Source organism: Pipra filicauda, unplaced genomic scaffold, assembly GCF_003945595.2.
Source record: "Pipra filicauda isolate LSUMZ 115617 unplaced genomic scaffold, ASM394559v2 scaffold217_size2002032_pilon, whole genome shotgun sequence".
Lineage (NCBI taxonomy): Eukaryota > Metazoa > Chordata > Aves > Passeriformes > Pipridae > Pipra > Pipra filicauda.
This window is the reverse complement of record NW_024104329.1, coordinates 487,742-511,501: the sequence shown is the minus strand read 5'-3', so window position 1 is coordinate 511,501 and position 23,760 is coordinate 487,742. Positions and strand designations below refer to the sequence as shown.

The 23,760-nt window shown below is 39.1% G+C and overlaps 1 protein-coding gene across 1 annotated transcript in view; it reads left to right on the top strand.

The window, feature by feature from the left end:
- Positions 1-23,760, top strand: part of LOC113989513 (mucin-5B) — a 43,039-nt gene that overhangs the window by 5,927 nt on the left and 13,352 nt on the right. Inside the window, exons 5-29 of the mRNA XM_027724178.2 lie at positions 35-168; positions 554-779; positions 1,576-1,701; positions 2,412-2,529; positions 3,749-3,887; positions 4,468-4,569; positions 5,607-5,676; positions 5,915-6,052; positions 6,755-6,919; positions 7,750-7,844; positions 8,620-8,746; positions 11,796-12,048; positions 13,026-13,078; positions 13,462-13,562; positions 13,869-14,020; positions 15,809-15,947; positions 16,688-16,798; positions 17,557-17,736; positions 18,097-18,333; positions 19,654-19,810; positions 20,024-20,152; positions 20,576-20,660; positions 20,867-20,904; positions 21,940-22,095; positions 23,324-23,416. Of these exons, the coding sequence (XP_027579979.2) occupies positions 35-168; positions 554-779; positions 1,576-1,701; positions 2,412-2,529; positions 3,749-3,887; positions 4,468-4,569; positions 5,607-5,676; positions 5,915-6,052; positions 6,755-6,919; positions 7,750-7,844; positions 8,620-8,746; positions 11,796-12,048; positions 13,026-13,078; positions 13,462-13,562; positions 13,869-14,020; positions 15,809-15,947; positions 16,688-16,798; positions 17,557-17,736; positions 18,097-18,333; positions 19,654-19,810; positions 20,024-20,152; positions 20,576-20,660; positions 20,867-20,904; positions 21,940-22,095; positions 23,324-23,416 (3,324 nt within the window). The remainder of the gene's footprint in view (positions 1-34; positions 169-553; positions 780-1,575; positions 1,702-2,411; positions 2,530-3,748; positions 3,888-4,467; positions 4,570-5,606; positions 5,677-5,914; positions 6,053-6,754; positions 6,920-7,749; positions 7,845-8,619; positions 8,747-11,795; positions 12,049-13,025; positions 13,079-13,461; positions 13,563-13,868; positions 14,021-15,808; positions 15,948-16,687; positions 16,799-17,556; positions 17,737-18,096; positions 18,334-19,653; positions 19,811-20,023; positions 20,153-20,575; positions 20,661-20,866; positions 20,905-21,939; positions 22,096-23,323; positions 23,417-23,760) is intronic.

Here is a 23,760-nt window from a genome sequence, read left to right as displayed (position 1 = left end):
GGCAGTTACTGACATGCATCTGGGGATTTTGCAGGATATAAAATGCATCCAAGACAGTTTGGGAACTTCCACAAAGTAGAGGATCCATCACAAAAGTGTGCTGATGTGAGTCCAGATGACCATACTGGAAGACATCCTAGGAGGAAAGATGATAGATGCAGTATATACGTAAGTATGTGTGACCAAGAAGTACAACCCCTCCTGAACTACAGAGCTGGAGAAACTGTGTTGAAACAAGTGCTAATTACAGAGCAAGCACTAAACTGATTTTTTCAGGACTTTACACATGGATTTGAGCAAAATGCTGAAAGAATATCCTATCATAGTGTTAGAGAAATAGATAGCGGGAGAATGCACAATTGAATGACAGCTTTCAGTCCAAGAAAAAACGTCATGACAGAAGGTTAAACTGGATAATCTCCTGAGGTCCCTTCCAACTTGAATTATCCTGTGGCCCTGGAATTTTGTCATCAATGAAATCTTGTATATCCATAAACCCGAGAGGTGGTCAAATGTCAAGTATAGCTTTTTTTTTTTTTTTTTTTTTAAACAGAAAAAAAGATGCAAGAAACTTATGTCCCGTTTTGGAAACTGCCCCAAAGTGGTTGCATTTGATGACTACATAGAGACCTGTGCTGAAGATATGTGTCACTGTGCAGCTAATTCTTCTCACTCTGATCTGGTTTCCAGCTGCATATGCAGCACTTTAAATCAGTACTCTCGAGACTGTGTCCTGAGGAAGGGAGACCCTGGAGAATGGAGAACCAAAGAACTCTGCTGTAAGTAACTACTGTTCTGGAGATTTCTCTCAGGTTAGACATTTATGCAAGTATTCTGATTCCAGTGGAGCAAAGCTAGGGGCTCTGTTAACTACTGTGAATCAATCTGTAGAAGTACTTAGGCAGAAACATTGTTAGTGGAAAAGCTTCTACAAATTTAATTTGATTTTGCCTCTTGAATTAGAACTATACCTTGATGTAGCCCCCCTCCTTCTTGCAAGTAAGTTTTCTCCAGTTCTTTTTTTGAATTTTACCATGCACAGTTAAGTCATAAATAACCTTGTTTCAAATGCTGACAACTAGATAGAAGTAGTTACTGAAAAGTATAATATGTTTGTACTTAGCTTATCCTGTGCTTTCTTACTCAGTGGTCCAGTTACCAAGCAGGAAATCACTGTAAATCCAGGGGGAAAGCTACAGGTAGTTCACCCAAACTGCTGGTGTGGATTGGGATAGAAAATTCATGCCAGAATGACTAATGCTTCAGGCAAAAATATACTATTATGACTCCATAAATGAATCTGGTGTTCATTGCTTCTATCACGACATCAGCCAACCTTGAGCTAGTAAGATAATGTAAAATAGCTCATATTTCCCAGCAGTACTGTTTTGTCCGCAGGTAAAGTAAAAGCGGCCATAAAAAGTTCCTTTAGAGGTTGAACAAACATAACATATCTGGACAGAAGGTCTTGCAAATGAGATAAGCAGGAAAGGAGGAAGAAGGAGTCAGGTACAATGATTTGAGAGATCTTATAAGTACATCGTTAACAGACTCCATTTTCATTTGATCCTGCAGATCAGGAATGCCCAAACAACATGGAGTACATGGAATGTGGAAACTCCTGTGCTGACACATGTGCAGATCCAGAAAGGAGCAAGATTTGTAAAGCCCCATGTACAGATGGCTGTTTCTGTCCTCCTGGTAAGGCAGTTCACTTCTCCCAGTGATCACACACATCGGGGGACAAAGGGGAGGTTGTTCCCTTTCTTTAGCATTTTAAGCAACAAATAAACTGTTTCTTCTAGCATAATTTAAAAACTTTCTTCTTGGAAGAACCAGATCTCTAAAGATTCAAGATCCTGACACTGGAGGAGGAAAGGGAAAGATTTCTAACTACAAGGCAGAAAAAAAATTGTGGAGATGTAGAAAGTAAGAATTCTTACTCTAGAAGTAAGAATGCAGATGAAGACGTCTGGTGAGGTGCTTCCCTGTTGTGAGACTAGATCTTGATGTAGGTTAAGTGACACATAATATAAATGCATTTCCAGGTATGTGCGTGTGTAAATTTGTACATGAAATAGAGTCTAAGATGAGGTTCTGGTTTCTGTTAGATTCACTATTAGAAAAGAATGGAAACTGGCTTACATCCTTGCAATCTGACACTAGATAATCCTGTGACAGAGGAAAAATTTCATAACAGTAAACATTCTTTGAGTTCTTCATTGCTTTCATTTGAGCTCTAGTAAGAAATATTTCCATCCATTAACATCTGGGATGTTTTCCTTAAAACGTATCCCATTCTTTCAAAGAAGTGCTGAATACTCCTGAGTTTTTTTCCATACTCTAATCTTCCTTGATGGTGTTTCCCAGACTCACCAAAGCAATATTAACTAGCCAATGTGTCTGAACAGGAACGATCCTTGATGACCTCGGTGGCAAGAAATGCATCCCCAGAGACAGCTGCCCCTGTATGTTTCAAGGCAAAGTCTACTCATCTGGAGGAACTTACTCCACTCCCTGCCAAAACTGGTACTGATGTGATCCTGATTGCACTAACAAGGCAGAAGTATTTATTTCTGAGCATTGATGAGTTCCATTTTGTACTTTTCTCATTTCTTTTTTCCTTTTCCCGATATTTATCTTAAATAACAATGCAAAGCTTGGGTCTGAATTTCAACAGTACTGGAAAATTTAGAGGTAGTCCTCAACCTCACACAGTTATTACCACTCTCACTTGAAAATGGTTGTGAAAACTGAGCTTGAGATTTCAGAATGCAGAAAAATGAGACTCTTTGCTGGTTAATTCAGAGACATTGGCCACTGGAGCAAGGCGAGAAGTCAGACCATGTTAATAAGTGACATTTCCAACAATCTCTTGTTTACAAAGGCTGTATAAAGGCCTGGATCTCAAAAATCATGATCCTTGAAAATGATTTGATTTAGAAAAAATCTGGTGGCTTGAACCCATCTCCACTCTGCACTAGAGAAAGTTGATACAACTTTAGGTATATTATTCTCAAAACAGTTTTATTTCTTGCTCTGATACCCATCTGGTGAATGAACAGTTGTATATGTTATTTGAGCTCCTGTGACACAGTATCATTTCTTGACCATAGGCCTGACCTTTATGTTAGGAAGGAATGAAATGTGCTGTGATGCATGATGGGGTAGGTGTTCTGAAAATTCTTTCGGATTAATATTTCCTGCAATTTTGAGTAACTGAAATTAATGGGCTTTGGGTGGTTCCCATCTAGCCACGTCCTCACTTACTCCTCTCAAAGCCTGAGCCTATGTGGCAGGACTCTTTTCCTCTTGTGTGCACAGGTGTAAGAATTATAACTGCTCGTTATCTCAGGTCCTCCACAATTAGCTGCCAAAATGTTGCATCAGCAACTTGCTGAATAGTTGCATCAATAGCACAAAATGTTGCAAGATCCTGTTGGAAGTTCTTTCTTTCTTTCCTTAAAAGGTCAAGTAAACAATTTAGGCCCTGAAAAACATTTCTTGCTTGACCATCTCAGTGTCTCTGTGAGGGAGTTAGTTCAAAGCCCAGGGCATTTCACTCTCTCATAGAGAGTCATTCAAACTTCACACTTTAAGGGCCTTAAGTCTTCTTCCCACCTGGTTTTAATGAGAAGACAAGGTAAAAAGACAAAGAGAGTGCACCTGTGCAGATTCAAATGGCATATCACCTTTTCTCCCTTGAAGCTGTGTTTATTCTAACTGTTGTTTTTTGGGTTTTGCACAGTACTTGCAAAGGAGGCCACTGGAGCTGTATCTCTCTGCCCTGTTCAGGAAATTGCCACATAGATGGAGGATTCCATATAACAACATTTGATAACAAGAGATTCAATTTTCATGGCAACTGTCATTATGTCCTAGCTAAGGTATGAGCAATCTCCCATTTCACTCCTAAATCTCTTGAGTAGCATAAGGCATTAAACTGTGCTGGAGCTTTATATGACTTAATTTAATTAAATGACACCAATTCAGCGAAGCACTTCAACACATACTCAGTCTTAAACCCCATAAATTTTTGAATTTGCAATGAATGGCATGTCAATTGCTGAAGCTTAGCTTCAAAGTTTTGCAGCTTCAACGCAGTTGTATTTTTTTTAATTGAAATTATTTTCTTAATTGATGTATTAGTGTAGATTTAAGCATTTCTTCTGAAGTTTTCTTTATGTGTGATTGTCAAAAGGAAGTGGATGAGCAAAAATTTCCACAAAAAGGTTGAATATGACTGTCTGCAAATATGAGATCCACACAGGTTGATAGCAAGGAAACAGAGTGCACAGGAAAGTTAATGAACATTATTGATTTTGGCAATGAAATACAGTTTGCAGTTAGAGATCAAATACTCCTATTCTTTCCTTATTCCATCTTAGCCTTTCAGAGATACTTTTTCCCCTTCTAGCTCCCATCCTGTAACAATGTCTGCACATTCCTTTTTTCATGTCTTTTCAGAACAGGGATGACACAATTGTGGTGATTGGAGAGATCATTCAGTGTGGGACATCAAAGACAATGACTTGCTTAAAGAATGTATTAGTTACACTAGGAAAAACTGTGAGTAATTGGCTTTAATTAGTGACACATAATAGATCACTTTTATTCGGGTTCAAATATGTGATTTCTCTAACACAGTGGACACATTTTGGTCTGTTGCTGTCCTGAGATGGGAAGATTAATACCAGCAGATGATGCAGTGCATGTGTTTGTTAGGCTTGTCCTGTAAGAGTTATTTCCTTTCCAGTTCTTTTGGATTCTTTTCCATTTTCTTTAGAGGTAGATGTCTAAAAATTATCCTAGTCAAGTTTCCTTCTCTTTTTCATGACTTCAAACTTTTTCATTTGTTTCTTTTTGAAAGATTGAGTCTTTTAAAAGAAAAGATCCCCTTCATTTTACAACAGTTCTGAGTCCTCAGGTTTTTCCTAATGCAGTGACTGAAGTAGCAGAATTCTCCAAATGAAGGCCAAAGGCTTCTACTGAAAATTATGGTGTGATTCACACTAAATTCAGAGGAAGCTGAGTTAGGATTGGTATTTATACACTCCTAAAATTATACAGATCTATTTGGCACACCTGGAATTTAGCTGTTGCAGTCCTAACCTTGTTAGGAGGTTTGACATCCTAACCTACTTCTATAGTCAATGAAGGAAGATGGGGATCTCCAAAGGACAAGTTAAGTCAACCCACCTAAGGTATGAGGTGTTCTTTTGGAGGGGCCTATCTCCCTCCATTGATTACTGAGGGAGTTTGAGTCAGATAGCTCTCATTTTGCATATGTTACATTTCCAGTGAGATGGATCCGAACCTACACAGAACATCTCACATGCAGTTCTCAAAAAGATGGCTCACCTTTTAGGTGTATGAGAACATTCAATCAAAGCTGTTGATTATAGAGAGGGGTTTTCATTTTTTGTTAAGGCCTAGAGATATTCCTTGCATTATTTTATTGTGTCTGGACACTGAGTTACATTGACCACAGAGGTGATCAAGTTCTGAAGACACTATTCCTTGATGCTTAATGAAGTTTGTCAGGTTGCTGCTGTCTGTCATGTCATATGCATTCACTACTGCGGGCTTTTTTCTTTTCCCTGCAGACTATAAAAATATGTTCCTGTGGAAATATCTACATGAACAATTTCATTGTGAAGCTGCCAGTAAGGAAAGGTAAATGCCCTTCTTCACAGCTTCCCCACAGTAGCCTACATGTGTTTGCAGAGGGATTCCTGCTCCTTTCTCTGAAAAGAACTGATTCTGCTCATTGTTAGGTGGAGACTAGGCTAGGTCTGGGACTCCCTGGGAATTCCTGTGTTACACTGGATGCATTGGTAAATGGATATTCCTGTTTACTCAGTTTCATAAAAATTTGCAAGTGCATACATTCCTTTTTTTCTTTCTTCTTTAGGTGGCATCACCATCTTCAGACAATCTACATTTTTCATCAAAATCTTGAGCTCAGCTGGAGTACAGATTCGAGTGCAAATGAAACCTGTAATGCAGCTCTCCATAACAGTGGATCATTCTTTTCAGAATCGTACATCTGGTAGGACACACCATCCTCTTTCAGTTTTCTCTTAAACTGAATTATAGCTGCTTGTCTATCTCTTTAAGTGAACAAAATATTTGATTTTATATTCACTTTGGTATGTTACAGCTGCTGGTTAGATCTGTAGCTGTCCTGAAACAAAGCATTGGCTAAATCCTTCAATTTGCTGAAGAAAATTAGATCATCCCTGTGATGTTTTGTGTGTACGGGTCTTTTAGACTCTATCTGTTTAAGTAGGCCTTCATTAGAGACTTGTGAAATACAGACAGTGAACTGGGGTTTGCCACCAATCTCCTGTTTACATCATTTAAGCTTTTTGTGCTTCTGTTTCCTATCTGTGAAATGGGATTACGTTCTGTCTTTCTGACCCATTTTGTTTTTCTTTTGTTATTTCCTTTGCTTATAAGCCTTTGGGGAAGATACTTCTCTGTCTGCTAGTGTTTACTGAAGCACATTCAAGCAGCTTCCAATCTCTGTGCTATCACTAAGTGCTACTGTAATGCAGAAAAATAATAATTACACTCTAAAGACAGTGTCTTATCTGATTTGTGGGGACATCAGGAAGTCTCTGAAGGAAAATGGGTTTCTCTTAGGCAAGGTCCATTATAGAGCTGAGTGTTCATCTAGAAGCCATTTCTTTTTCCATGCATGTAGTGATTTCTTCTTTTCTTTTCTTTCCCCACTACCCCCCGACACAAGGTCTTTGTGGCAATTTCAATAACATCCAGACTGATGACTTCAGAACAGCCACTGGAGCTGTGGAAGATTCAGCTTCTGCTTTTGGTAACTCATGGAAAACTAGAGCCAGCTGTTTTGATGTTGAGGACAGCTTTGAAGATCCTTGTTCGAACAGCATGGATAAAGGTACCACGCTTTTCATCTCTAGTTTATCAGTGCTAAATAATTTTCACATGATCAAAAAAGCTTTAGAAATCTCATAAACATCAAAACCCACTGCCTTTGAGGCTATTACTAGTGAGGACATATTGGGTTTTGCGGGTCTTTAAGATTACAACTTTTAAAACAAGAAACAGCACTGCTGGAGAAAGAGAGCCAACACCTTATTCACTGATGACTTGAAAAGCACACACAGTATCAATGAGAGTGATTTAGGTTTAAGGTAGAGTATACTTGGTTGTCAACATTTGGGCAAGTTCTGCATTCAATCTGGTTGCTACAGCTGAAGTCAAAAGGAAGAAGTTATCAACAATACTGACTTAGGCAAGCATTGTACTGTAATAGGTGCCCTGTCCGATTTATCACTCTGACTGGATTTGGATATATATAGGGTTCAGACTGTGCTCTCCTAGGTATTGTCACATGCTATTAAAGCTGCAGCTCCCTGATTATTAGATGCTTGATGTTATTGCTTGACTATAAAAAAATTATCTGACTGTAAAGAATTAGGAAAGTTTGATAAAAACCAATGCAAATGGGAAGGTATTGTAGATGTTCTGCAAATCCAGCTGCAGTAGTAATGTTAGCAGTTGGAAAGTGAAACCTTCCTTTTAGGAAGATGGCTGCTCACCCATCAAACTATGCTTATCACTTTGATGTGTTAATGACTTGTATTTCCATCCAGCACTATCTAAATGATTCAGGTCATTCTACTTCTATGTGGTACCAGATAAGACTATTGATTCAGATAGTAATGTGGTTTAAGTGACTATGGACAATATTTTTGCTCACTTCAGAAAAATTTGCCCAGCACTGGTGTGCTCTTCTGTCTAATACAAGCAGTGTGTTTGCTGCCTGCCATTCTGTTGTAGACCCCTCTGCGTACATCAAGGTAAGGCACTGGTCTAAACGGGTTGTTTAATCTAGTCCAGAGACTGATCTGCCATGAAGGTCGCCTGGCCTAGGGGAGTGAAAGAGGTTATAATAGTGTCTGTTCCCAAAGAAGTTCACTGATGCTGATTAGAAAAATAACAAAATCAGAGTTTATGCAAGGTAAGATGGATCTTTTTGGCTGCAGCCCTGGAAATAATTGTGACTGTCACCACTGACATCTGTTGCACAACCTAGAAGCAAATACAAAACATGAGTTCAAGACTTCAAAGTTTCAAAGAGTGAGAATTGTTCACTCTTTGAAAAGCAAAGTCAGCGCTCTGTGTTTCTGTTGCAATTGTCGTGTAATTGGATGTATCTTATCTACACACTAGATACGTACACAAGTGCCATCATCACTGTGCAACATTTTCAGTTATGTATATTTTAAGATGACATATTTTGACATGTCCTAGATTGTACATCCTCATGGGAGACTGGTATAGACATTTCTTAGTGTTTTAATGAACTATAGGTGCCCTTATCTTTCTCATTTTTCATTTCTTCATGAGTGTTAGACATAATGTCACTACAGTTTCTGTCATGGATTTGCTAGTTCTCAGGTTTGCATAGTATTTCATCTGCATACATTTTCTCTTGGAGATATTAAGTTTCATTGGTCATAATGCTTTTAAAAAATATATTTGTTGACTATCTTGTGAATTGCTATATCTTTCCCTGCTTCTTCTATGAGCTGGACATAATAATGCCTGTCCTTTCCTGTCCTTTCCATTTAGAAATGCATGTATGACACCTGTAATGCTGAGAAGAGTGAAGTTGCACTGTGTAGTGTGCTCTCTACTTACTCCAGAGACTGTGCTTCAGCAGGCGTGTCCCTGAAGGGCTGGAGGCAGGGCATCTGTGGTATGTGTCCTAGAATACCTTGGGGGAACAGCTTCAGGAGAGCCCAGTTTGTGTCAGCTAGTGTCTTTTGTGTTTAGTCATCGAGTTAGAAAGTCTTTGAAAAACAGAATAAGCATATAATCTATAAAGTTCTTCTTCCTGCCAAAGCCAGTTCACGGCTGCTTCATACTCTTATGATGCATATTCCTTGTGTAAAACATAAGCTGAATTCAGTACTCAGAGAAGTAAAATAGTATAAGGCGTATTAATCACATCAAAACAGGAGTTAGGGTTAATTTCACTTTAGATTTAGCTAGCAATTAGGTTACTTTTGAACACGTGGCCTTCCCCATGTATTTTAATTCTGATACCTTTTTTACAGCCCTCTTTCAACCCTCTTGTCTCAGACATTCCCCATACAAATGATATCACTCTCATTAACTGCATTTTTCCATGTTACAGTAAAATAGTAGTTTTTAAAATAAATATGTATTGGTGATATATGAGAAGGTGAAAGTGTTTGAAGGCATTTTCAGCTCAGGACTATCTAACAAATGAACAAAAGTTTCTTGGACATACACATTGTCACTAAATCCTGAGTCTAGAGTCCACATATGTATATATCTCCCTTTGGCACTGTCAGAATTTATTATAAGATAATATCAGGGCTGAGAATATAACTTGAAAGTCCCATATTCTGAATTTTACTTCAACATTTCCAGTTTTTCATTGACGGTCAGATAGTTCAAGAGAGATTTGCTTCTATCAACAAGAAAATAGATATATTGGTTTCCTGACTAATAGCACATCTGAATAGGAAACATAGCAACAGTTATGTTTATGCAACTTTGATGCAGCTATGATCTATTTAATTGCCTGACTTAGAGGCTAGCTGGGATACTTAATAAAGACTAACAATTTAACTTGTATGGTGTGTTGTCAAAGGCATTTAAGACTATGCTACGAACCATTTCACAAACCTGTGCTGAAATATTCAAAGGAACACAGTATGGTGCACAGTAAATTGTCCTAGAAGCATGAAGATTTATGTACTAGACACGGCCACTGTTTATTGAAAGCTCTGTTCCCAACATGGAATTACTGACATTTTTCATGGCAAATCAAGACTGGCTTGCAGCATGGGTTTGACTGAAATCTGTGGACTTAAGTCACAGTAGGTAATATTGACTCAGTGTAGTAATCTTGGGAAAAAATGCCAATGGCTTAATCAGCACAATCATTTTAGGCCTTATTTAAGAAGAAATAATCTTTCGGGAACATGCCTGTGATAAGAGTGAAGGTTGCACTACTCATGAGTGAAAGAACAAACGGGAAACAACAGTCACTCTCAGTGTTCTATCCCAGTGTAGGGGATGGAAAGGCTGTTCCAACCCCTGCAGCTGTGTCCACTCTGCTAGGCTGCAGGCAGCATCCAAGGCAGGTTATATCCCAGGTGGATGCCTGCATTGCAGTAAGTAGAGTGTATGAAATAAGTAAAGCCTGCTAGGTAATTGTTGGCTGTGCCTGTGCCTTACACAATCTTTAGCAGAGGGATGAACCATTACTTGAGTTACTGGTTACCCAGCAGACCGCTGGGGTTTGTAGTCTTTGCTAAATCATAGAACTGCTTTTTTAGCGCTCCTCGTGCAAGCTAGCGTGAAGATATCTTTGGTATGCTCATGTTCTCTGCACTCTTGCCTCCAGTTATATGTAATCTAAGATGGCAAATCTCTGACCATGAGTACTGTAATCAAATAACCTTCCTCCTACAAGATCTTGCTTTACCAAAAGAGATCTTTTTCCTCCACAAAAAATTAAAGGGAGAAAGTAAACACATTATTTTATTGCAATAATAGCTACCAATTGAGACAGATATAAATTCATGTTCAGCATCCTTATTAATATCTTTCTTATTTGGCCTATTTTGTTTTACAAATACCAGTTGCTGCATCTTCAAAGGATGCCTATAAAGTAGGAGAATATGGCTTGCCTGATTTATACACAGGATATTGTGTTTGCTCCAGCTAGGACCAGAAAATCAAATGGGTTTTGTTGGTAGAGGTGCTGTTTTCGCATGTGTACACAAGCCTAGGATGCTAAGTAACCTAAGAAAGTGTACTATGGTTATGGACTGGAAAACCATACAAAGCTTTGTTTAGGCATGGAACATATTGCCAATATGTTGTTAGTATTGCAGGAAAGTTGATTAGCACAATTTCTCATGAACAACTCTTCTGTACTTTCTAATACATCTGAAAAAGAGCTGTGGGATTAAATCTGCAGATGTGAGTTAGAAAGAGGCCCAACATGACTAGATCTCCATTTTTCATTGCATTTCAGAGGAATTTGGATGCTAGACTTTCTTGAAAACCACAACCTTAATGTGGACGGTGTTTTCTGACAGAATTTGGTGTCATCCCTGTGGATCACTACTGCAGATTTTATGACAGAGTTTTGAAGGTGTTGCATGTTGGCAGCCTATGAAAATTAAACAGCTTTTCACTGTCTTACAGGGTTAGCTGAGCTCTTCAGATTTTGGTATTTAACTGTTTGGTCCATCCAGAGGTCTTAGAAACTATTGTTTCTCATTTGCCCAGAGGAGGACAACAAAAGTTTTCCTCAAGACATCCACGAAAATTGAAACACACTTTCATTGGCAGCATCAAATGATTAACAAGTTCCTTGTTGCCACCCATTTAACATCAAAATTTGCCTCTTACAAAATATGCTCATTTCCCAGCTATTCCCAGCAAAAGAAATCTTCGGTAAAGGTCAGGAAACTAATTTTTAACTACAGGGACAAGTCAGAAATTACTGGTTTTAGTTCTTGGCAGAAGATAGAAATGTAAATTCTTCAAATTACAAAATACATACCCTGCTGATTATCTCAGTATTCAGTGTTATGCAGTTCAGCCTATGTAAGCAGACCTCCCCCAGAACACTGGAAGACAAGGCCTTCTAGTTTGGTAGCAGCACATTTATGGTTACCAATGTGCAGAAAGCCACATTAACAGCATGAGAGATGATTGCACAAAGAAGGCCATACATTCCTTTTATTTCTTTTACAAAGATCCCTCTGAGGAGTGTCCTGAGACTATGGTTTATAACTATAGTGTGAAGTACTGTAACCAGTCTTGCCGCTCACTGGATGAACCTGATCCGCTGTGCAAAGTTCAGATCCCTCCTATGGAGGGCTGTGGTTGCCCTGAAGGGACCTACCTAAACGATGAAGAGCAATGTGTAACTCCAGATGACTGTCCCTGCTACTACAAAGGCAAGATTGTTCAACCTGGCAACTCCTTCCAAGAGGACAAACTGATGTGGTAAGCTTCTGTGGTGATGCAAAGGCTGCTGCATGCCTGGGAATATCAGGGCTCACTGGGAAAGTCTCTGCTCCAATCCATAAATGGTATCATTTTACAGTAAGGAATAATGATTAATTTCTCCTAGACTGTACCAAAGCAAATATTCCAATACCAAGGCAGGAAATGCAGCCACAGCAAATGTTAAGATCTTATATTCCTTCTAGCAAGCAAGAACCTGAAAATGTGTTGAGTAGAGCAATATTTGTAACCTCTCTCTATGCAAAGTACTTTGTTGTGTCAAAGTATTCATACACAATGAGAGCAAATTTCCTAGAAGACAGAGGGCTCAGGAGAGTTTCAGGCTTTGAAATGGAAAAGCAAAGTGAAAACCACCCTCCAATACACCATACTGCAGGCTATTTCAAAACCAAAAATGGTCCGGGAAAAAAACCCAACCCCAAATCTCAGTTTTTAAAGTGAAAATACTAAAAATAGCACAATTAATTTGCATCTGCAGCGAAAAACAATTGTCATTTTCTCATTTTCAATCACTTTAGGGCAGCAATGTAAACAAATACCAGGAGAAGGCTGTTTTATTATCTTCAGATGTTTATATATTCTCTCTCTCTCTCTGTCTTCCAACTGAGGACTCGACTATTTTATAAACACATATTCATTTAGTAATTTAAGAGGTCTCTTATTTAATAAAGTATTATTCTAATCTCATGGAGTGGAAAATAAATGCTTAGGAAAAGCTTGATTTAGGGAAAATGTATAGTAAATCAGTGACAGATAAAGGAAAAATATTTAAGAGCAGGGTCTCTTAATCTTCCTTCAGGGAATGGTAATTCATGTCTGTGAAACTGATAGCTGTACCAAATATTCATTTTGATAGGAATTTGAATGTGACTAGTGAAGCTTTACAGTGCCTTTTTCTCTCGTGAGGGAGAAATGGGCAAAGAGCTGATGTGTTTCATTTTATGGAATCTCTTTAGCAAATGCATTCAAGGAAGATTAGACTGCATTGGAGAAACCATCCTGGTAAAAGGTGAGATTCTTTAAAATAATGGCATTATGATGTCAGCTAGTATTTATAAGGTTTTTCTGTGTTATCTCTCACTTTCTGTAACATTTGGTATTCTGCACATTTCTTTCATTCTCCTTGAAATGTGCTGGTTATTGATAATATTTGTCTTTGTAAAATGTCACCATCCTTACTGGATGCTTTAAAAGATGAGGATACTTCCCAAAGCTTTGAAGTTATCTGTCTTCTCCCTGCACTGTTATTGAGCAGAAGCAAAAGCTATTAGAAACTTTAAGTGAGAGCCACTTACTGCCCTCTGAAATGCTCTGGCTAGTTTTACAATTGCTGGTGGCATCCTTATTGCTTTCACTAAATTACCTTCCTAAAGTGTTTTCTTCCTCCTATAGATTGCCCAGCTCCTATGTATTACTTCAACTGCAGCTCCGCAGGTCCCGGGGCGATCGGATCGGAGTGTCAGAAAAGCTGTAAGACGCAGGACATGCACTGTGTAAGGACTTCACCTCCTAGCAGGAACATGGGGCAACATGACTGTGCATGTGTGATTGTCCTTAACAAACACTGATGGTAATATGTTATGCTGTTCACAAACTGGCTGCTTTACTGATCACATAGCAGCTATAGCTAACAGCTAAAAATGTAGCTGTGATACTTGTAGCTTGATTGTCATTAGCTTACAGTTGAGGAATTTTTTAAAAAATCCAGAAGTTTGGCATCCAGAACTAGCACCTCTGCTGGTTCCCTGTTCTTTCTGTGCATTAAGGAATTGACTTCTGTTTCATCTTTAAACATGCAGTATGTCACAGAATGTGTTTCTGGCTGCATGTGTCCTGATGGGCTGGTATTGGATGGCAGTGGAGGATGTATTCCCAAAGATCAATGTCCATGTGTCCATGGAGGACACTTTTATAAACCTGGGGAAACCATCAAAGTGGACTGCAACACATGGTATGTTATTCCAGGGAGTTTTGTTTTATAAGAAAATATGTTAAAATTGTCCTTGCATAGTGCACCCAGGGGGCAGGATGCACTTTGGAGCCATATTCTTCATCATTAGAGCCATCAGGCTTCTTGTAAAAATAACAGGGAAAATATTTCTCTGCAACCCCCTGCAGGAGCCTGCACCTTGGGAGAGCATGTACCAAGATCTTCTGTCAAACCATTTCCATCCTTTTCTACTTTCACACTAGCTTCAGAAATAACAACCTTACCCTAGTTGGTCTGTGCTTGCTCATTCAATAAGGGGGAATTGAGTCTGTGTCTACGGGGCACAGCTGAACTCTAGAAAAGGATTCAATTTAGATACGTGAGCAATTGCAATGCTCCATCCTCATGGCTTGCAGTGCTTCCAGTTGCATGGTTCTCAAGATAAATTAATTCTCTAATTGCTCCAATTTCTGGTATAATGCTGCCATAGATTTCACTGTTGTTACTAATCATGGTGGGTAAAATGCTTTGAATCCTTATTCATTATTTAGTGAGGATGAGACTGTATAATTCTGCCAAGAGGAAACACTTTGGTCTAACCACCATTGGTACAGGCAATCAAGTTTAACGTGTAAAGTCAAAGCCTGGTAAGCAGTTGTTGCTATTGCAGAGTCATTAAGAAGTTTTATTGCAGCAACAGCTTTGTTTTCTTATGAGTACAGTACACACATGGGAAAAAACATGCATTCTCTGTGTCAAGGGTATAACAAAAATTTTCTGTCTGCAGTCCTCCTGAACTAGAGGTAAGGTTTGTCAAGGTTTGGTGGGTTGACCTTGGCTGGACATCAGGTGCCCACCTAGCTGCTCAATCACTACCCTCCTCAGCAGGACAGCACTGGGGAGAAAATAAGATGGAAAATCTCATGGGTCAAGATAAAAAGAGTTTAATAAAGCAAAAGCAAAGGCTGTGTGCAGAAGCAAAGGAAGATAAAATATTTATTCCCTATTTCCCATCAGCAGGTGATGTCCAGCCACTTCAGGAAGTAGGGCTTCAGTATGTATAGCAGTTGCTCCAGAAAAAAAATCATAAAACAAATGGCCCCTCACCCTCCCACACCACCCCATGCTTTTATTGCTGAGCAGACATCACATGGTTTGGAATATCCCTTTGGCCAGTTTGGGACAGCTGTCCTGTCTCTGTCCCCTGCCACGACCTTGCCTACCCCCTAGCCAGCTGGTAAGGGAGGAATGCTTGAAGAGACAGCCTTAATGCTGTTCAGCAACAGCCAAAACACTGGGGTGTTACTAATGCATTTCTAGATGCCAATGCAAAGCTGCTGTGGGAAAAAATTATCTCCATCTCAGCCAGACCCAATATCCAAGGGAAGACAGAGATAATATTTTGTTTACAGCTCTGTAGTCAGGAACAGAACTGACCACATGGTCTCTCAAGAATTAATATTCAGAAATGGTTGAAATATTCAGTTCTTCATCTTGAATCTGTCTCTTAAATCCCCACTGTCTCCTGCCAGGACTATGTGATTTAAACTGTATTTGAAAGAAAAAATAGAATAAAAATAGACAAAGATCAAATGTGTCTGGGTAGTAAACATGAACTTTCTGATTAATATGCCATCTCATGGCATGATCTCAGAACAGTTGAGAGGGAATTGCTTGAAGAGTGTGAGATGACTGTTTTCTTTGAAGCACTGAAAAACCCAAACATTTTCATTATTCTGCCCCTTTTGGGGGTTAAGGAAAACCCATGTTTCATACAAACATTGTGATTCTTTGCATTTTGCCTCCTAGCACCTGTAACAAAAGGCAGTGGAATTGCACAGACAAGCCTTGCAAGGGAACCTGCACTGTGTATGGAAACGGGCATTACATGAGCTTTGATGGGGAGAAGTTTGATTTCCTGGGAGACTGTGACTATATCCTAGCTCAGGTATCAATTTTTTTCATTTTTCCATCCTTATGCTTTTCACAGCTTACACTGTAGGCTTCACTCTGAGTAATTAAAAGGCATTCCCATGTAAAACAATCAACACTCATGAGCAGGGCTTAGTCCCCTCCTCTTGTACCTAGAGCAGACACAGTGCTATTTTCCAGATAAAACAAAGCAAATTGACCTTCAGAAGAGACACAAGAGGGCACTGTGTGATCCCAAACGATTAACTCCTGGGTTGGACAGCCCTTTCTGGACATTATTCCAGCACCTGCAAGGGAAAGGTTGGCATGGTGTTGAAAAGTCTTTCTTTTAGCCATCCAAGACTGACATTATTTTCGTTGTGACAGAAGCATGCAGAGGTTAAGGTGTGAGCCTCATGTATAATAACTGCATGTAATGAGACAGTACTCAGTGAGACATTTTGTCATCCTGAAATTACAGTTGGTTTTGCTAATTAAAAAAAAAAAAATTTCCTTTTTTGTTGGGTAGGACTGCTGCTATGAAAAGCTCATTTTTTCCCCTTAGTTTTTCTTTTTGAAAATCCTGGTCAAGTGTGAAGCTGCCACTAGGTCAGCTTCCACTGCATTCTTCTAAAATTCCTAGAGTTTTGATGAATAAAGAAGTGACAAAATAATAGAAGTTGAAACAGAGTGTCATTCACTTAGGGCTCCTGAAAGTGTTTATGACTGGAGTAGTTGCCTCAAAGGATCTAATAGAATGTTATCTATTTTTCTAAGGATTTTTGCCCTAATAACATGGATGCTGGCACCTTCCGGATTGTAATTCAGAACAACGCCTGTGGAAAGTCACGCTCCATCTGCTCCCTAAAGATCACACTGATTTTTGAGGTTTGTCTAGAATGGGTTATAACCAAGGAGTTGTAGTCTTGATTTTGTAGCAATTAGTATATCATCCCCTTATATTCCTACTTAGTTGCTGCTAGAGAGCACCTATGGAAGTCAAACAGCCAGAAAGCAGAGGCAGGCAAGCTGGGAAAGGTTTAGATGTTTGGTGTTAACAGGGACACTGAACACTTCTGCAGGTGAGGAGATAGATGCAAGGAGTCAACAGCACTCTATGTACGTGCATTTGTGTGTGTGTATTTGTATCTGTACCATTAGTGGTATAGGAGTGATGGTGAAGCTTTTAGAGAAGCATGTTTCTGTACCATGGTTTGAGCACAGGACAGAGTTTCTTCCCTCCAGCTCAGGCTTAGCATTTCTCCAAAGTGTACACCAAAGAGATTTCTCCCATAGTGGGGAGTAAGGGGATGGTGAAACAAAGCAGTGAAACAAAGCAGTGTGGCAAGGGGTGTTCTGGCATGCCCAGTTGCCCCTGTGCTGAGGAGCTGCTGTGCCAGCAGAATAGACTTCCTCTAGAATGAGGACAGTTTATGTGCCCATGAGGTTAAGAGTTGTCATGGAAGGGCAGGCGTTTCCCTTCAAACTCAGTGGGTCTTGTCTGTGGCTCATATCTGGCAGCAAACCACAACATGGTGCAAAGACTACAGAAAAATAAAGCAAAGAACAAGAGGCAGAATACCAGCGCTGTTACACTAAGTTTTCTACTTGATTTCCTTCCATGCAATGTATCTGTTCATTTGTAGAGCAGTGAAATAAGGCTCTTGGAAGGAAGAATTCAGGAGATAGCTACTGATCCAGGAGCTGAGAAAAATTACAAAGTGGACCTCAGAGGAGGTTATATTGTGATTGAAACAAATCAAGGAATGAACTTCATGTGGGACCAAAAGACTACTGTTGTTGTTCATGTGGCACCATCTTTCCAGGTAGGTATGGGATGGACTGAGAGTTATGTTTGAAAAGCAGTGTTCAGAAAAGAATTTGGTTTAGTGTTCAAGAAGAAGCAGCAAGCAGGTCATAATTTATGTTTTATTTCATTGTTCAGTCAGTATGAAACACTCAAAAATATTTGGAGGTAAAAGTAAAGCCAGACACTTTGCAGTATTGGCAACACACTAACAGAGTGTTCTTGTCACTTAAGTCCAGCTTTTTCTAAGCTGTTTTTGATGTCTGTTTAGCAACTTGCAGCTATTTTGCCTTGACCTGTTCTATAGTTTATTTCTGTCAAAGAGTGGGCTGCACTCAAAATAACCAAGCCATTTACTGTGCCTACACAAACTTCCCAGGGAAAAGTCTGTGGTCTTTGTGGGAACTTTGATGGCCGCTCAAGGAATGATTTCACAACCAGAGGGCAGTCCATGGAGATGAGCATCCAGGAATTTGGAAACAGCTGGAAAATAACAAGCACCTGCTCAAATATAAACATGACGGACCTGTGTGCTGATCAACCTTTCAAGTCTGCCTTGGGACAGAAGCACTGCAGCATCATTAAGAGTAACATCTTTGAAGCCTGTCACAGTAAGGTAATCCTGTTCTGTCATCCTCATTAGTTTCCCACTAGGTATTTGTTGCTATTTGGCAGTACATTTGCATGAATATTTTTACTATAATGGGCTACTACACAGAATCCTCGAGTGCAAGGGCTACCTCACTCAGAACCTCACTTTACAGCTATGCCCGTTAAATCCTGTAGCACAGTATTGAGTACCTGTTTTGAGTAACTGAAGATAAAGAGGATAATACTTGGCCAGCAGAATTAAAAAGTTAGGTAGCTGTTCGTAAAAGCCAGAGATAAGTCAGTGTAAGTCTGTTTGTGTGGTGATCCTTACAGAACCATAAAATATGCTGAGTTGGAAGGGACCCCTCAGGATCATCAAGTCCAACTTCTGGCCCTGCCCACAACACCCCAAGAAGCACACCATGTGCCTGAGTGCGTGGTTCAAATGCTTCTTGAACTTGGTGCTTAGTGCTGTGACCACCCTTCTGAGGAGCCTTTTCCAGTGCTTCATGCTGCTTCTTCAGGTCCTGTCACTGACACGGGAGTGAAGAGATCCGTACCTGCCCCTCCACTTCCCCTCACAAGGAAGTTGAAAAGTGCAGTGAGGTCTCCCCTCAGTCTCCTCTTCAGTCTGAACAAACCAAGGGACCTCAGGAGCTCCTCATAAGGCTTTCCCTCCAGACCTTTTACCATCCTCGTGGCCCTCCTTTTAATGCTCTCTAATAGTTTAATGTCTTTTTTACATTGTGGTGCCCAAAACTGCATACTGTACTTGAGGAAGTTCATTCAAATTATCTAAAGAGATTCATTATTTGATTTATTTCAGACAAATTGAATTAATTTAAACAGAAACAAGGGTACTAATTATTAATTAAAATGTGTATACAAAGCTTCAATGCACTTTAATAAGCCATTTTAAAAGCAAACTTCATTTAATTTCCTTGGTTAGTTCATGTTAACACAGGTTAAAACACAAGAGACATGAAGTTCAGTGGAAACAGAATTTCTTTTTATACTCAATCACTGTCTCTCAGTTAGAGAATGCACACTATATGGTTGTGTTAAGCTGAAGCAAGATAGTTCAGTCTTGGAGAAATCACACTGGAAAGACATTTTGAGGATAAGTGACAGTATTACACACACGAGAATGAGAAGAATTAGAGTCCAATTCTACTAGGCAGGTGAAAATAGAAAACTACCTGTTGTAAAATATCATAGCTCCTTCATGACAATCCCAGCCTGTCACAAACTTCCAGTGCATGACAGAAATTCAGAACCTTTTCCCTCATTAAAACAGAGTGCACCCAATACACCTGTGGTGACAGATCTGTTGCTATTTTGATAGGTGAACCCAATACCGTATTATGAATCTTGTGTTTCTGACTTCTGTGGCTGTGACAGTGTGGGAGACTGTGAGTGCTTCTGTACCTCAGTTGCTGCTTATTCAAGAAGCTGTAGCAGAGCTGGCATCTGTATCAACTGGAGAACACCTGCCATTTGCCGTAAGTATTGCCCTGAAAATGCACATAGAAAAGCAGTGCTCCATGTGCTCAGGTACACGGGAGATAAAGAGACAGAACATTGACATTGCAATGCATGTGTGATTAACAAACTTTTTTAATCTTGTTTATCTTATTTAAATCTTTTAAACAAGATTTAAAAATAATCCCTGCCCAGTGTCTGAGACCTACAGGTGTTTTATTCTTCTGTTCCAGCTGTATTCTGTGATTATTACAATCCACCTGACAAACATGAATGGTTCTATAAACCCTGTGGAGCCCCTTGTCTAAGGACCTGCAGGAACCCACAAGGGAAATGTGGGAACTTGCTGTATAGTCTAGAAGGTAATTCTTCCTTTAATGCAGTTTTTAAGAGCTACTAGTCTGCTTTTAATGTCTTAAGCATTGGGTGACTGAAAGGTTATGCCATTTGCCCCAGAAGCTCATTGACCATGCCTTATCTAGGCTAATTCTCTATGTGATGGTACCATTCGTAGCATAATTTCCCTGTTGCCTTTAAATATGGGGAGAAATAAAAAGCCATTCAATATAAATTTGCAAAGAATAATTATCTGTTGACAGAGTTAATTAAAACTTTTGGGAGAGAGGAAAAAAGAGGAATGGAAAGATAACTAATAGTAAAAAGAACATTCATACTGGAATCACGTTCATTTTGGAATAAAACCTCCATCTGATAGAGGTATTTATGTTTTTTCCTGTATTTATGTAATGAAGACTAAAAATGGTTTGCTTACTTTAACTTTCCAGGCTGTTACCCAGAATGTAGTCCTGACAAGCCATATTTTGATGAGGAGAGCAGGGAGTGTGTCTCCCTCCCCAGCTGCACTTCATGGTAGGTCAGTTGATGGAGAGAAAGGTGGAATAGGACTGGAAAGGACAAGCTAGGCAATGTTTTGTTACTGATCATAGGTGGTGGCAATAATTATTAAATCCTCCAGGAGCAGATTTTATGTAAAAGTAGATACTGTTGCAGACATTGCTATACCATATACTGAATTCAAGTCAATAAAACAAGTCTTCTTTTCTCTTTATCTTCAGTGATCCTGTAGAGAAACTATGTACTGAAGACTCCAAAGGTAACTTTTCACCACCTTCACCATGCACTGAGTGATGATAGGACTGAAACAACCCAATATCATATATTACTTCAAACATACTGGTAAAAGGAATCCAGATAGGTAGTTTAATAGGTAGATGCACAGCAATACAGATATACTTTGATAAGGAAAATCCAGCCTTTGACCTCAAGTACTGTCTAAAAGATAGTCATAGAGAGGAAGGAGTATGACATGTGGGATTCATTCTATCCAGGTAAATACCACTTTTTCCACTTTTACACCTCCTTGGTAGTCAGTGAAAACAGACACTAGTCTGTAGCAGGCCATTCATGGTACCTGTTTTAATGAGTACTTTTAGAACAGGGCAAATCTTGTAAAGTCCTGTCCATTAATTTCATAAAATAAGATGAGACAGCTAGCTTATGACAGATATATTTGTGTGCCAAAAGGACACACTTTAAGTATGGTATCAGTTCATTCCCATATCATGGAGAAACCACACCCCAAAATGCAAGGTGATCCAGCAAACAACACATTTTCAGTTTTGCAGTAATAGATATATTTCCTTTGGTTCCTGAATGTACATTCTCCAAAATCTGGATAGCTTCTCATATATTTAAATGAAATTGTTTATCACTGCATGCTTCTCATTAGTGGGTGGAAATAGCTGTGCAACACCTTCTGAGCCAGTGTTTTATCACTCAGCAAGGCAGTAATCCTACTCACGTTCCCTGCCAAGAGGGAATTCACCTGTGTTCCCTGTGGGGTTAGGGCAATACCAGTTCTGATGCTTTTACCAATCAGTTATCACTCTATGCAAGCTGACTCCAAGAAACACCAGCAATCAGAAAAATGCAATCCACTTTAAAATAAATGAGACAGATTACCAGTGCAGCTTCTTAAGTAGAAACTGAAAAAATTTTTCAGCCAGATAATTCATGTTTGATGTCGTGAATTTCAAAACTATGAATGCAGAATTTGGTTTTCTTTTCATTTGTATTTATATTGCAAGTGTCCTCTGTTACTGTGGTATTTGCTCTTTTGGTGCCTCAGTTTGCCTTTGCTGTTACAATGGAAAGACCTACACCTTAAATGAAACTGTGTACAGCCATGTGTATGGGACTGAGTGTGGTGAAGCTGTCTGTGGCCCTAATGGAGAGATCATTAAAACACTTACCACATGCAGAACACCATCTACACCAGCACAAGGTACTAGATCTGTAAGAGGTTTGGTGCTGATTCTGTGGAAATCTGTAATGGTAGTAAGATCTATTAATCTTGGAAAAAGACTTCTACTGGGTGTCTAGGACAAGCAAAGAATTTAAGACTATTGAAGTTTCAAAAATGAGGGATCAGAGCTTGTGGCTCTTGTACTGAGGACCAAAAGTGTAATTTTTATAGATTCTTACTGACCTTACTGTTAGTGAGGTAAAGAGAGAATAGAGAGATTTGGCCATTTTTCAGTACAGATTTTACAATAATTTTGGGCATATCATAGTTGACACTGGTGGTGTTAGTCTCAATATTTCATACTTCCAAACCTTGTTTTTCTCTTTCTTATCACCTATATCACAATATGGTTCTTATTGTACTGTTTTCTGCATTGAAATAAGTGAGTCTCAAATGGGTAACTGGAACATGAAAATAAAGCTGCCTGGCAGTTATCTCCCTTTCCAAAAAATAAGTTGCAGAGTGAAGAGAATGTGAAAGAGCAGAAAGTAGGAAGTAAAAAGAGAGAAAGAAAAGTGGGAATTTTGTCACATGATTATGGCAAATAAAATAAGTGGCCAAAAAAATGTGTTTTATCCTGGTAGCAAGTTATACAAAGACTACAAGGAATATTAAAAGTCAGCATCTGTACTCACATGAGTCGAAGAACTAAAGACTTGATAGTGACCCCGTGTGTTTGGTATTTGCTAAGTGATAACAAGTGAAATAAGAAGTATAATGAAGTAGTAGGTAGGAAAGAATTACTGAAAGCAGAGTGTAGGTGTAGGTGGCATAGTAAAATGTCTATATGATCTGTCTGTATTTAAACCAACAGTTTCTTTGCCACAAGGCTTAGAAAAGCCAAATGGAGTGCCACTGGAAATCACCTCTCCAAAGTCAGGTGAAGTACTGCAGGATTAGAAAACTGGAATGATTAAGTGAGAGGAGAAGGGGGATTTATTGTATTTTATGTATGTATATATAAAACTCCCTACAAGTGGAAGTGTGTTTGTATTTTAGCACCATACTGTGTAATAGAGAGAATGTATATAAATACAGAGAGGATGGTTTTAGTGTGTACATGTATAGAATGCAGTGGGGGTAAAAAAAAAGATTATGTTTTCCTTTTTTTTTTTTTTTTGTGGTTGTAAAGAATGTAATAGATGTCTTAGAGCTTGAAAGTAGAGTAGCAGAGCATTTGAATATTAATTTATTTCATTTCCTGCAGAACTACATACGCAGACTGTAACATCTGCACCTCCATTGACAATGGTAGCCACTCCCTGCTTCTGCAATGACAATGGGCAATTGATACAAATGGGTGAGAAACTATGCAAATTTTTGTTCTGCACCACTGATGTGGAAAAATGTACTATTACATAAAGATGCTTCAGCAAGGGCTCATTCTGCCTGTTGCAGTCAGACACAAGAAGCTGTTGTGTCTTTAAACTGTAACTAACAGCTTCAGAAGTACAACTCTCTCACATTCAGCAACTTTGTTCTGGTTTGAATATCTCTGGTGTAAGGAAACTTATAGCAGATGCTAATGTCAGCAGAGACCTGAATCCCAAACTGCTGAACACAAGCTTGTAACTCACAGTAATATTCCAAAAACAGGGGAGGAAAGACTGTTCTTCTTCTATTAGTAGCTCCTGATCCACTTAC